General features: G+C 34.7%; 1 protein-coding gene across 20 annotated transcripts in view; it reads right to left on the bottom strand.

The window, feature by feature from the left end:
- The window catches only part of MYCBP2 (MYC binding protein 2), a 253,185-nt gene that overhangs the window by 130,691 nt on the left and 106,899 nt on the right, over window positions 1-15,595 (bottom strand). For all 20 annotated transcript variants that reach the window (XM_057307879.1, XM_044381881.3, XM_044381882.3 and 17 more), the window contains 9 exons: window positions 15,227-15,399; window positions 13,990-14,115; window positions 13,762-13,889; window positions 8,411-8,502; window positions 6,158-6,292; window positions 4,705-4,788; window positions 3,378-3,474; window positions 773-965; window positions 7-281 (listed from right to left, as the gene is read on the bottom strand). In XM_057307879.1, the coding sequence (XP_057163862.1) occupies window positions 7-281; window positions 773-965; window positions 3,378-3,474; window positions 4,705-4,788; window positions 6,158-6,292; window positions 8,411-8,502; window positions 13,762-13,889; window positions 13,990-14,115; window positions 15,227-15,399 (1,303 nt within the window). The remainder of the gene's footprint in view (window positions 1-6; window positions 282-772; window positions 966-3,377; window positions 3,475-4,704; window positions 4,789-6,157; window positions 6,293-8,410; window positions 8,503-13,761; window positions 13,890-13,989; window positions 14,116-15,226; window positions 15,400-15,595) is intronic.

The following is a 15,595-nucleotide window of genomic DNA, read 5'->3' as shown; positions in this document are numbered from 1 at the left end:
AATTACCTGATCCAAACAATTCAGCAGATCACAAAGGCAAGCCCACTGTAAGGCAGGAGTTGGGTAGAAAGAATGAAAACAGGCAGTAAAGGTATTATGACACTCCTGAAGGACAGCTTCCAGGAGACTCAAGGGTTGACTGAGATATCCTTGAGGATCATTATCCAACTTCACCATACAGTGATCAACTCCTTCTGATAAAATTTTTCTTAACAAAGTTCTGGTTTTTCCAATACATTCTGCTAATTTGCTAGTTTCTTCCACAACCGCTTTTCCTGTAGCTTTGAGGGAACAAAGCAGACTGCTAATTAAACAGAATAATAAATATGCATGGAGATATTCAATATAATTCAAGTAATTTCCTATACAGCTAAAGATTACAAGTACTCAGAACTTAGAAATGAAACAATATAGAGATTAAATGTGGTCCAAGATTCTTTCTTTTAAAAATCTAAGTGGGGGGGGGGAGCCAAAACATTGGTTTCAGCATTCAAGTCCAAATGAGTAGTTCGAAAAATTTCTATTTGACCGAATCTGTTTAAAATAATACTTTATTAGAGTATTTTTTAGCTTAACATGACTTTTTGTTATCAACATACCATGTAATCTGTTTTATTCTTGGTAAGTAAATACATAAGGATGACTTTCTCCCCTCATTTTAGGAGAAGATTAAAGGCAACTGGGGATCTTAAACTCTTGGCTATCCCTATACAGACCTTCCCAATGTGCCCAGTATTTCCTCCATAAAGTAATTTAAAAACATGCTTCGTACCTGATACCGGGTAAATTTCACAGGTATAGACACGCAATAACCTGAGACAACAGGTACCCACAAAGCGCAGTCTCTCTAGATCTAGAAGTGTAGCTGTGAACTGGAATCCTTTTAATCCTCTAAGTTCTTCAACTCCTAAAACTAAGGTGGTCCAGCTCCAGTGAAGAATACTCAACAATGACTCAAAACATTCCTAATCCAGAATATCAAAAAACAGATAACAATTAGTTCAAATGATATCATAGGTTGAATCAAATGGAAAGATGACACTGAACTTCAAAACTTTATTTGAACTTCTTTACTTAGTTTTGATTAGCCCAAATAATGGATATTTTATTAGTTCATTTATCAAATTACCATTAGGAACATCTTTGAAGCTTGACAAAAAAAGTAAAGTAGTTAGGCATGTATAATAACAGTATTCTTCAATATTTGCCTATTTATTTTTTAAATGATTTATTTATTTGAGACAGAGAAAGAGAGCATACGAGCCAGTGAGGGGATGGGCAGAGGGAGAGAATCCCAAGCAGACTCTGCACTGATCATGGAGCCCGACTTGGGGCTAGATCTCACCACCTATGACATTATGACCTGAGCCAAAACCAAGAGCCGGAGGCTTAAGCGACTGAGCCACTCAGGCACTCCCATATTTGCCTATTTAAAAATACATTTTTGTTTCCCTGCTACCAACCTATCTAGTTTACAAGTAAGGGAAAAAATTAAAAATATTTACAAATACACAATTACTTGAAAGCAAAATTAAACTGTACGCTGTTCCTGTAGTATTATATAAATAAGCCAAAAGTATTTAAAACACTTTAATAATTTTCTAATATTTTATTTAGTATTGGGTATTGGTGATAGTATCAACTTATTTTATGTCTACATATTAAATTTTACCTTACAAACTACATCCAACCCTTGATAAGCAAGTTAATAGAAGATAAAAATTAACTAGATTTTTAAATTCTACAACAGGCTAAAGTTTAGGGTAGTAAGCATCCCTTTCAGCTCTAGTTGTACTGCATGCCTTACCATACTTACATGATGACAAATACTAGATCATCTCAAAGCAAAGCACTTACTCCCTCATCCCCACCAAATTCCAGTCCTCTGGTATAGTAATACCAAAAATAAGAGTTGATAGTTTAGCTTTTCAAAGAAATAGTTGAATACATTTCTTACATAAAGATAACAATTACCTAATGACCACAAAACCACTTAGACATAAATATCAAAAAATTATTAAGCCCAGAAAAAGGGATCACTGAAAAAGACATACAAAGTCAAGAGACTTATTTGGATCAAAAGATATCAAACTGATCTTAATACTAAAAGGATGCCAAGATACCAAGAGGCCAAAGTTCTTGTAATCTTTTATTGCAAGAACTATCTCTATAAACTACCATAGATCTTTTGGAAGGTCATTTGGCATGATATATCAAAATTTAAATCAGCACACTTCCAGTACAAATATTCACTTAAGTACATAAGTAATCAAAGATGCATATGGAAGGACATAACAGTAAAAAACAAGAAACAAATAGTCCTTTGACTATTAAGGGTTGAATAAATTAAGAGTACAACTATTCTATGGGATGCTGTGCAAATACAAGAAAAAGATTAACACAGAGCCAAATATACTAACATGGATTATGTCCTTAATACTACGAAAATTTTAAAAAGGAAGATGTAAAACTTTATCTTTACAAACAAACAAGGAAGTTGTATAGCATACTGTAGACATAGACTAACAAGTTTCTGTATGTATAAAAAATGGTCTGGAAGGATATACATCAAAAAGTAAACAGTAATAGAGTGATGGGGAAAAGAACTTTAGTATAATTTTAATATAGTTTTATCCTCACTCCACCTTCTTCCCAACCAGGAATGTGTATTAATCCTATGATTTAAAAAGCTAATTAAAAAAGAGGACAAAAAAGCATTCATCCTACACAGTTCACGCACATGAAAAACTACCAACTATATTAATAAATCACACTCATATAGTACCTTACAATTTAAAAAGCATTTTTGTATCCCTTGTCTCATTAGAAATTCATAATGATGCTATCACACAGTTTATTTAGATAACTGGCATAAGAATGCTCAACTAATAAATGAAAGAACAAGAACTCAGACTTCCTGGGCAGACATACCCATGATCTTTCAATTACATCATGTTGGCTTTCCATTCTACACGGGCAACCCCAGTAATGTAGCATGTCTTTAAATGTAGAATGTGGATGGGCAGGTAGTTCAACAGAATCCTTAGTTAGATACACAACTCTTCTATTTAGCTCCTCAAGCATTAGGCTGGCACTTTTTGTCAATATCAGCCTTAACTTTTTCTTCCACTTTTTAACTCCTTCAGCATGTCTTCATACATGATTAACAAGAAAACCCACCAATTATATCAGTTCATGTTAAAGTCAGCCAACATCTCTATTTTTCCATTATTTAAACGGCATACTCATTGGCCCAGGAAAAACCAAATCTGAGTTCATAACACTGAGATAAACTCTTAGAAGAGTGGCTAAATGCTAAACATCAAAATGAAACGGAACACTGGACAAAAAACCTGAAACTTTAAAAAATGGCTTACCACTGAGACAGTTCTTGCAAAAGATCTCTTTAAAATGTGCACAGGTTCGCTGGTTTGCTGTTTGCCTTTTGAGGCACTGCCATCACTGGTTGGAAGTCTGAAGGTAGCAGACACACACAAATTTATGTTGAAAAGTCCAATGACATTTTTCTTTTAAAAATATACATTTTTGTAATAGCAAAATATGCTACTATTAAATATTAAGTGCTACATTATTAAGAAGTTATTCAACCAGTGTACCCAGGAGTAGTCTGAGCAACTTGCTATGTTCATAATGCTACATGTTACAAATACTAACTATAATAAATTGCATAAAAACAAACAAAAATCTCCACTTGGGAAAAGTGAGGTTTATACCACCTAGAATCTTAAAGTGATTACTAGAGAAGCAAGACATGAGAGATAGTCACTGTTCTAGAGGTATTTCTTTAGATTTTTTTACTACTCAAAGAAAGACATTTTTTAGTGAGGGTTTATATCTATTTGAATTCTTCATTCTAAATATTATTGCAGTAATCTACTCGAAATAGATAGATACATAGGCATATGCTTCCATAAATGTCTCAAATAACATGAAGTAATTAAAATTCTTAAAAAATGTTATAAATATAATAAATATTATCACATGGACAAGTTATTATTTGGTATTTCAAATAAAAGGAGGAAATTTTTCAGCAGTAAGAGATTTTCTTTTTCTTTTAAGATTTATTTATTTGAGAGAGAGAGAAAAAAAAAGAGAGAGAGTCAGGGGGAGGGGAAGAAGGAGAGAGTTACAAGTTACTCAGCACAGAGCCCAAAGTGGGGCTTGATCCCACATCCCTGAGATCACGACCTGAGCTGAAACCAAGAGTCGGACACCTAACTTTAGACTGTGCCACCCAGGCACCCCTCAGCAGTAAGGGATTTTCTATTCATTCCATCACAGTACAAACAGGAAACATAAGACAGCAGCAAATCAATCAGGCCTACATCTGAAGTCCCCATCTAAACCCCAATATCATTTCTCTAAGACACATTTTTATTACTTTGTAATATTTTGAAATGGGTATGAAAACCCAGATTAAAAAATAAGTTATTAAAATACTGTTAATGGCATAATACAGATAATCTGAGTTATGAGGTAAAGTTTAAAATTAAGCTCAATGTAGATGTTTAAAAATATACAAAATATTGTGTTTTTGTTAAAAAGAGCTATATTTCTACTGGTATATTATAACTTGCTGAATGCTTCAAATAATTTCTTTCATTATGTCACTTATATTTTATAGTACCCTAGATGATTATAACAAAGGACTAAATATTAATTAATTACAAATATGCTAAATACCTGTATAATAATTGAGGTATCTGACCAGCATTAACATCTGTACCATTATTCGATTTCTTTGAACTCTTAAATTGGAAAACCACCCTAAGAAGAGAAAAAATAACAATGATACCAAAACACAACATGATTCAAGATCCATGAAAGAAAATAATAAATTTGACAATAGTGTTTTCAAATCTTAGGTTAATGAACAGAGATTCATTCTTTAAGGAAAAACACAGGTAAAAAGGAGTTGTTTTTATTTTGGTTCAAGCTCTGAACGGCTTAATGAATAAAATGAAGGAATTAAACCTGATCAGGAACTGCTGGGTAAGCAGCTGTCCTGCCACTTCTAGTCCCCCCAGCTCAACTTGACCCAGAACAATAAGCTTTTACCAAAATATTTCAACTTACAAACAGTTTAAAATCTGCTCAACCGTACACATGATAAGCTTTAGCTTCAAACTGCTGTGATATTCCAAAATTCAATGAACTGCATATGGAATCACACAGTCCAGGATCAAGGCAGTCTCCCCAGTGCTAGCACACAATCTTAGAGTAAGCCTGAAAAGGGATACTTTACAGCAGACTTAATTTTTCTAAGGCATTCTACTTGAACATTCAGGAACAAAGAATTCTCCTCATTAATTAGTCTGTTCTGTTTTTGGTAATCTCTGTTACGAATTAAACAACACTATTCAAAAAATACTACTACATAACTTCTACTCATTTCAAATAGTTTATGCTCAAGAAGAGTAAGGAGTAAATTTAATTTCTCTTCTAAATGATAGTCCTTTTAAACACACGAATCCAGAGGACAGAGAATAAAGAAGGTTGGAGTTAGAGTCAAGAGATTCCAGGTCCAGATTTGGTCCTGCCACACAGTACTGATATGATGTGCAGCAAAGCAAATCATTTCACCTCCTGTCTCTCTATTCCCAAGTGGAAAAGAGCTAATAACAGCTCCACAAAATTAACTGCTGAGGGCATCAAATGAGAATATAGATATGAAAGTGTTGTATAAACTAAAAAGCACTCTATATATAAAATTTAAACAGTAAATCTCCCCCTACATCTTATTAAAACTGTACTATCTCATATTGCTAAAACTCTGAAATTTACAAACTGTTTTTATAAGCACTGTCAAATTTTATAGCAAGTATTTATTTCATTTTTATGGTTTCCAAATGCCTCACTTTTCCTGTCACTATATATAATTTCTAATTGGTAATAAGTTCTTAAATGATGTAACACCCAGAAATACATACAAATGACAAATGACAAGAGCAAAGTGTAGCAGTCCTATTCTCTCCCTGTTCTGACTAGACCTTAATCTGGCATGAGACTGCATAAATTTAATGTTTGGCAGTCTCACTGACATTTTTATCCTCCTGGAAGACCTCTGAGCTGCTAAAACAATATTCCGCTGACAAAAATGAGAATTCCTTAAGTAACACTTAAACATTTTGCTTACCCATCATCTGTGGTAATAGAAGCTTGTCCATGAGATCCACAGTCACTGCTAGGTCCGGACACCCGGGCCCATGCTACATACCACCAGCCAGCTTGCAAGAGAACTGGTTCATCAAACATCATTGCATATTTTTCTCTAAGACAAAAATTAGTGAGTCAAAGACAATGCCTTTGCACTTCCCTGTTACATATATTTATTTGTTTTAAATCCTTTATCAACAAAACGTGAAATTCATTGTGTTAAGATTCTTGTTGAACATCATTAAAAACCTTCTATTAAAAGTCTGAAAAAAATTTTAATGCTAGCACAATGCCTTTGCACTTCCCTGTTACATATATTTATTTGTTTTAAATCCTTTATCAACAAAACGTGAAATTCATTGTGTTAAGATTCTTGTTGAACATCATTAAAAACCTTCTATTAAAAGTCTGAAAAAAATTTTAAAAATCTGACAGGAACATACAAATAATAGTCATTTGTGTCACAGTGATGGCACTCCTCACCTTGAATTCTAAAAATTGCTTAAATGTTATAAAGCTCTCATGTTAAAATAACACAAACATTTTTTAATTGTGAAAAAAAACATGCAGTTTAGTTGGAAAATGAAACCCTGAATTTTAGTTTTCAAGTATTGTGAGAGGAAGCATATTAAGAAAATGGTTCTGGAGTCAGCCTGAGTTCAAGGCTCAGCTTCATGATTTGCTAGTTGTGTGATTCTGGGCAAGCTATTACACCCTCTCTGTGACTCAGTTCCTTCATCTGAAAATAGGGATGAAGATGATGTCTAGATGACAGCATTGTTCTGAGGATCGAGGAAATTCAGATAAAGTATTTGGATCTGTGCCTGTCACACAGTAACCACACAAAAAAATTTACTAAAATTGAAGGAGAAAACTACAATGTATATAAATAAGGAGATATGATAAAGATATACACAAGTTATAAGGTTCTAGGTAATAGAGTATAGTGGTTATAGCTGGGATAGAGAAAAGAATTAAGGGTATTTGAGGAAGGGAACGAATTCACATACTGTAGAGGTATGAAAGTACAAAATAGGGCTTGAAAATGAAAAGGGGTCCAGTTAGGTTAAAACATTAAGACAGATAAAAAAGCACAGTAGGTAGAAAGTTAAAAAACATGCTGTAAAAGATTATTGAAGTCCTTTAATGCTAGCCTTAGGAACCTGGGCTTTGTTAGTAGGGAAATGAATAAAATCTAGATGATTCTCTATACGTGAAGCAGTGTATTTTTGACTCATAATCATATGCTCAAAAATAAATATGAAATGACAATGGCATCTTAATGCTTTGTTAAAAATTAATCGACTAATTTCCTAAAATTTTCCTAATCTTTATTTGTATATCACACAAAAAAAGACTAAAAAAATATCTCCTGATACTGGTGAATGCATATAGTGAAAAATAGTAAAAATTTTCTTTGGGTTTACTATTTTGTTCTCAAAAGTATTTATCTGTTAAGAGCAAACTTAATGCTTTACTACCATTTTTAGTAAACACATATTTTCACTAGCAAAAAGCTTATGTATAACACACAAGATTTTAACATAGTTATTACTGGGAAGTACAGTGTATTATTACTATTATGAGGTTCAATTTATTTTTTTTCTCCTCATTATATCCTCTGATTCAAATCACTAACTTGTCATTAACAGTGTTGGAGATAATTCTTGGGATTACACAGAAAGGACTGATAAAAGCTAATTTTCTTCATACTTTTAATGAAGCTTTAAATAAACATCCAGGTTCTGGTAACAGGAAACCTATTATTCTAACAGTTCTCAGTAAAAGCTGGCCACCTCCCCAAGTGCGTTATAACCAAACACATACTACAGGCATAGCGTCACGGCACACAAGTGATCTGAATTGTGGCCCTCTATGACTATTTGATACTGTAGACATACTGCTACAGGCAGTAAATAACTGTATGACATCACTAGAAAGTCAGCACAGTAGATGCTCTCTAAGTGATGCATGAAAACAAAAGTGTGCAAAATATACGTATATTTTCATCTTATCTTCGATGGAGAAACAATTTATCTTATAAAATACAAATATGGAAAATACTATTAGTTTTAGTGCAGCCCTATTAAATGCAACACTTACCTAATATACAACTTAATTCAAGCATCTGATCACAGATTATTTAAAAAAGCTTTCCTATGTATCTTAACTTACAACGAATTTTTCACATTAAGCATGTGAGGATGATGCCAAGTGATAAGGAAATCTTTACCTGGCAGCACAGTCATAAGCCAACACGTCAGTCTCTGCAAGAAGGTCTCCATCAGTTTCATGATCTCCTCCATCAGGACCCAACTCGAACAGCTGGGGAAAGGGAAAAAACACATCATGTCCAATCGCTTAGTCATACAAACCTGCTGAATAATACATTTATAATTTTGTGTGTTTCCAATAATGTGCTGGACACTGCAGAATGTTAAAATCAGAATGCCGCTTTTTTAATGTTAAATACACAAACCTATACATTTAAATTAAGAAACTTACAGTCTACATTAATCTCCGCTTTACTTATTTATATATTTATCTATTTATAGCAAATGCTCCAAGCTGTTCTGTATACCAAATTCAAACATGTGAAGGAGGTGAGAGAACTCAACCAATGCATTTTATCTAAGTGAGCTTTCAAATGAGGAAGAATTTTGCTTCAACACTTACAACTTGTGAGATCTGGGATCCAGTTTCCTCATCCATAAAAGGAAGATGGATACTAACAGTGCCTACTTCACAGAAATTGTGAGAATTACATGAAGTAATACTTACGGAACACTTAAAAAATACCCAGAAAGAAAGGCTACAAAAGTGTTAGCTATGGAGAGACAAAGGAATTAACAGAAGATAAGGATCCTTAAAAACACAGGTAACAAAAAAAGTAGGTCAAGGTAATATGGCATGGGGAAAGGAGAGATGAAGAGTATAAAAGAAAATAGTTATAAAACAAGGGGAGGACTAGACAGTCTGGGAAAGGATAAGACAGAAGATATCAAAGAGGAAAAGTGAGGAAATTAAGTGAAAATTAAGGAGAATTATCAGAAAGAGAACTTTTTTCTTTAAAAATGGACCAATACATATAAAAACCCCTTATTTCTCTGGAGAATTATAGCAGGTGAACTACATAAAGGCAGTTAAAACACTGAAGAGAATGGAGCATTAAAACTTACCAGACAATTACTACGCTAGATGTCTCATTTTTTTCAATTATATGCTAATGATCTGAAAATCTGTCTCCAGCTCTGATATTGTTCTCAACAGTGACTGCATCCTGCCCCCGCTCCCCCGCCACCACCCACCACCCGCCAGCAGCTGGATCTCACTAGCTCTGAAGGGACTCACTCCCCTCTCCCGCTTTCCCTGTTCTGATTAATGGCACTATCACGCACCTACTCACTCAGATTAAAAACCTGGAATAATCCTTTTTTTTGTATCTTTCTGCCATCACTATATCTGTTCTACTGCTGGCACCAAAGCTTGTCAGTTCTAGCATGCTCACTGTTACTAGCAGAACTCATCAGTCTTCTTATCTCCATTCTCTCTTTGCTCTGGCCCCTACTCCACAAAGCTGAGAGGTTTTGCTTTTGTTTAATGACGCCTAGTACTCTTTTTAATATGAATATCTGATTAAAATACTCTGTAACCTAAAATTCTTCAAGGATTTCTCGTTTCCTTCTTTGTAGCATGAAATACAGGTCCTTAATGATTTCCCCTAACCTGGCTCCCCTCCTTATGTTCAACAAATATTTCTCAACACATACTGTGTGCCAGGCACAATTCTAGACACTTGGCATATAGGTGTGAACAATGCAAACAAAAAAATGGGGGCTACTGTAAGTAAGTTTGTGGGTAAGGGAAAGGATTTAGTTTTAAATAGGCTCACCAGAGAGTCAAGACCTGAAGATAATGAGGAAGTAATCACACAGGTTTTGAAGTAAAGAGTTGTAGTCAGAGGATGTAGCCAATGCAAAGCTCCTGAAGTTTGACTATGCCTGTGTTGTCTGAGGAAAAAGAGCAGGCCAGTGTGGCAGCTAGTATAATGTAAGGTCAGAATGATAATGGCGCTCAGTTCTATGGTGCTTTGTGGGCCCTTCTAAGGCCTGTGGCTTTTAATCTAAGGTAAGAAGACACTACAGGAATCTGAACAGAGAGGAGTGGCAGACTCTGGTGTACATTTTAAGAAAATCTCTCTGCTGTATTGGGAATAGACAAAAGGGAACAAGGACAGAAGCAGGATACAAGTTGGGAGGCTACTATAATAATCCAGGTGAGAATGGCTATGGTTTAGACTGACTTGGTACTGGGGACAGTTTTTAGAAGTGGTTAGATCCTGGATTTCTTTTCCAAGTGTAGCCAATAGTGTTTGCTGCTGAAGGGGATGTGGGGTGTGACAGAGGGAAGGCAATGATGACTTCAAGATTTTTGGTGGAAGCAGTGGGAAGAATAAAGCTAATTCTATTCTAAGTCAGTGAGCTGGGATGAGGAAAATAGGAGAACAGCAGGTTCAGAGAGATCACCAGAAGCCTAGTGTTGAATATGTTATATCCGAAATGCCTATTAGCTATCCAAGTGGAGAAGTGAAATAGGCAGCGGTATATATGACTTTGGAGGTTTAGTAATAAGAGAAAAAATACTTAAAGCCATAAGGCTGGATCACTATGGGGATGAGTAGATTTAAAAAGTGTCCAAGACTGAGTTCCGGCACTCCAACAGGTAGAGGTCTGGAAGATGACGAGTAACCGGTCTGAGACTTAGAAGAGCAGTCAGTGAGACAGGAGGAAAACCAAGCGTGGTATCGTGGGAGCCAAGTGAAGACAGTAAATAAAAGAAGGGGTTGATAGGATTAAATTAAGTCGACTGGTTAAGGAAGATGAGGACTGAGACTTGACCAGTGGCTTCAGCAATCAGAAATCACTCACATCCTTGACAAGAGCTGTTTTGGTAGCGTGGCGGGGGGGGGGGGGGGGGCAGAAGCCTGAAGAGAGTAGGTTTAAGAAGGAATGGGAAGAGAGAGAATGGAAATAGAAAGTACAGAAAGTTAAGAATTATGTACAGAGTCCAGCTAGGTGGCTAGTCACCTAGTACACAAGTACCCGTTGCCCAGAGTAGTTAGTAGTGGAAGAGTCTTCTAGCAGGAGGAAAGAGATAAAAGAAGACCCATCAAGAAAAACGTCTAGGTTTCTGACTTAGGGTAACAAGCGTATGGTGGCTGGTACTATTCAAGAGACAAACCAGTGGAAGAGAGCCACATTCTGGGGAAAGAGCATGAATTCAGTTGCAATATAAAGACCAACAACTGTCATGCCTTTAAAGCACTTACATGAAAATGGGTCAAAGAAGAAGTCAGAGCTGGAGATCTAAATTTGGGCATTATGGTATGCTGACGGCTATTTAAACTTCAGGCTTAGAAGAGGATGTTTAGGAGACAATATAGAGTGAAGAAACAGGGGCTAGGCATGGGCCTAGAAGAACTCCAACATCTAGTGTGGCCACTAGAAGAGGACAAACCTACAAAAGAGAAGAAACAACCAGAGATATGAAAACAAAACAAAAAAATAAAGAGATTCACTGCTAGAAAAAAAAAAAAGTGTACCTTAAAGAAGTGAATGGAGAAAAAAAAAAGACTTCTGTTGGAAAACCTTAGTGTACTCATTAATAATAGAATTTCAAAGGCAAGTTCACTTCCAGGGAATGGGAAAAGTAAGAGAGGATTTGAGACTTGGAAAAACGAAATCACACTTAATATAAAAACATCATTATTGGAAGGCCTACATACTTCTTTACCACAACTACTGGAGATAAGGGCCACTATGGTGTTCAATATTCTCAAAACAAAACAAAAAACCTTTCAGGGACAGAAAAAAATATATATATCTTCTTGATCAACTTACTAGAAATTGCCAACTAGCACTGTATCATTGAGTTTAATTCTTTACCTTGGCTTAAAATCAAGACATCTTCAAATAACCCTTTGAAAGCAGTTGCTCTGAAATAAGCTAAAAACCAAACCTGTTTTATTTTCCCTTTTTTCTTTTTCTTTCTTTCTTTCTTTCTTTCTTTCTTTCTTTCTTTCTTTCTTTCTTTCTTTCTTTCTTTTCTATCTACCTACCTACCTATGCTACAAGTGTCCTTAATTATTATTTCATCCCTATCCTCTATATAACTCTAAGGATTTTAAATTTTTTCTTTCTTAATTTATATATTAGCTATATTTCTTTAGCGTGTGTATTCCAATTATAGTCAGAATTAAGCAAATATTTTTAAAAGTTTGTCAGTTCTGGTTGGGCCTCTATGGGAAGTGTACTCAAAAGCCATCATAGTAAGGGAGTTTTTTTTTTTTTTTTTTTAAAGATGTTATTCACTTGAGAGAGAGAAAGAGTGGAGAGTGCATGCACAAGATTGAGAGACAGAGAGAGAGAGAGAGCACGAGCAGGGGGAGGGGCAGAGGGAGAAGCATACTCCTCATCCAGCAAAGAGCTGACGTGGGGCTCGATCCCAGGACGCAGGGATCATGACCTGAACCAAAGGCAGATGGTTATCCGACTGAGCCACCCAGGAGCTCCAATAGTAAGGGAGTTTTAACATATTAATATAATTTTTAGATATTATTGAGAGAAGAAAAGATCTCCTAAACAGATAGCATTTAATTAGAATTGAAATTAAGGCACAAACTATAGAGTTTTCTCTTACTTTATTTTTTAATTATTTTTAATTTTTTTTAGTTTTAATTTTTTTTGGAGAGAGGGAGAGCATGCCCTTGCATGCATGAGTGGGAGTGGGGGGGTTGGGGCATAGGGAGAGAGAATCTTAAGTAGGCTCCATCCCCACTGCACAGCCCAACTTGGGGCTCAATCTCAGGACCCTGAGATCATGCCCTGAGCCAAAACCAAGAGTCACAGAGACACTTAACTGACCAAGCCACAGAGACGCCCCTCTCTTTTACTTTAAAGGCAAAATCAGATTAATTTGAGACGCAGAACATTCAAGCTATTAGTAAATTTTTAAAGAATGAGCACACCCTTTGCTTGGAATAACTGCAGACCCTTTCTGAGATGAACAACTATAAAAAACTGAGGACTTTTGATTATTTTTATTTTGTCTACCCAGTGAAATCCATACCCCATATTCCATCTCTCACTTCATCCCTGGTCCCTGTCTTAGGGTAATCATGTCTGTTTACACAGTATTTGGCATTAAAAATGCTAAATACTTTTAAGCTACATCAAAATGTCCCTGCATCAAAACAGCTGTGCTCCCATCATTAAAGTGGCTAACAGAAAGGAGGCATATCAAGGATGTCCTGGTCTATTCCTAGATCACTACAAAGTTCAACACAAAGGACTGGGATGGACTAGTCTCTTTCAGCCTAAAATTATTTAAAAATCATTTTCCATTCATTTCCTCCCATTTTACATTTTAGCAATGTTTCCTCAAGTCCTTTTTTATTATATATATATATGTATATATATATATATATATATATATATATATATACATATATATATATAAAACATAAACTAAGTCAAAACCAACACCTTCAAACAAAAAGGGCAACAGTGTCAACAAACCGCTTACCTTAATTTTAGCAGTATATTCTCCTCTACCTCCAAACAGACCAAGGCCACCAAGTAAAATATCAGTGTCAGCACTAAAACGTATAGCTTCTACTGAATGAGCAGAGTAACCCCAGCCCCCTCCATGACCTAGAAGATACAAATAATAATTTATGTTGTGAAATATCTATATCTATATATATATATATTTCACTTATATGACAATATTCCTAAACATAAATATACATACTTTCAAACCTGTTTACTACACTATAATCTTCTTTGGAATAAACCTTCATTACTGCTTGAGTCTCCTCCTCTGTACTTGCAACACCCATTTTTAAATCCTGCATAGCTGCTAAGGTATCAAGGCAACCTAAAAACAAACAAACAAAAATTCAACTCCTCGAAATTAAAATTTCCCATTATATTGACGGTATGAGATGCTGTAGGGGATAAATTAAAATAATAAACTCTGAGTGTGCTCAATAAATATATTCCAAACTTTAAACAATGTTTCACAAAAGAACACCTACAACCAATAAGAATTCTCCTCTGTTTGGGTAATTATCATATTTAAACACATTCTATATGCAATGTTTTGCAAAAAACCATATCTTTGAAAAGTTGAGCCTTTACGAGGTTCTTCCTTTTATGAAATTACTATTAGATTCTTAAAGTTCTATCTGAGGAAGACACAGCAACCTGAGAGAACCTTAATTAATGCAAGTTCTGGATGTTTACAATGATTATCATAAGAAAATTGAGAAAAAAAAAGGACTTATATGTATGATATGTAATTATACTTAGGAATCAACTGCAAATTTTAGATGAGCATAAATGAGTCTTTTTAAGGATCCTTTTTAAAAGCCATAAAATATGTACTGTATGGTGACTAACATAATATAATAAAAAAATATTTTTAAAAAAAGCCGTAAAATAAGTAGTTATGTGGATTGGTATAAAATTTCTACAAACAGAATACATATATACTCTGAAAAAATGCTACATTATAAATTAAATAGAAATGAAGTTGATGTGCTGTGGAAAACTGTGCTATATAAAAAGAGACAGAAGTAATATGTATAAAATTCATAATTATATAAATATATTTTGTAGAATTTGTTATTTTAAAATAATGAATGTAAATTAAATATTATAATCACTCATTTGAATATTCCATCGGCATTTCTAAAGTTTATATATTTAAGCTGAACAAAAACATTATTTTAAAAAAATCTGCCTGCTAGAAATTATATTCAGGAATGCTTCATATTTGGGCATATAAGAATTGTGTTGGTTTAAGTCTGATATATTGGTGTTTGTGGGACTGACAAACCTCTTAAAGTTAGAGGGTTTAACTTACATTGCACCTAGCATGTTGTTGTTTAACACACGAGAGAATGAAACACAAAATAAATATTTGTTTAAATAAATTCTCAGCACATATTAATGAAAATTAGCTGATCATCAAAAAGCAACCCTACCGAGAATGTGCAAAGCTGCATGAGATCGGGTGGTGAGAGCCCTTGATCCTGTGGGTAAGGCAAGTTCAGGACTTAGAATACTACATCTGGACTGCATGTCTGCTGCAGAGGGAAGTCTGGCATCAGCAACCACCGCATTGTAACACCACAGCTCTCTAGTATTTGGTCGAAACCTTCAAGAAAGAGTAACAGTTTCATTGAAAAAAATTTCTAAAGTACAACTGATGATATGAAGAGAATACAGTCAGCTTAAAGAGGACAAAATGTAGTTCATTATTTTCTCTGAGCTAAATATATTTAAAAAATTATTTGTCACTAGAAGTGAAATAATTTGAATGAAACAGTACTACAGTTCAGGGCTTTATGAGT

Source organism: Ursus arctos, unplaced genomic scaffold (genome assembly GCF_023065955.2).
Source record: "Ursus arctos isolate Adak ecotype North America unplaced genomic scaffold, UrsArc2.0 scaffold_10, whole genome shotgun sequence".
In the NCBI taxonomy this organism is placed as follows: Eukaryota; Metazoa; Chordata; class Mammalia; order Carnivora; family Ursidae; genus Ursus; species Ursus arctos.
The sequence above is the reverse complement of the archived record's forward strand: the minus strand, read 5'-3'. Positions and strand labels throughout refer to the sequence as shown.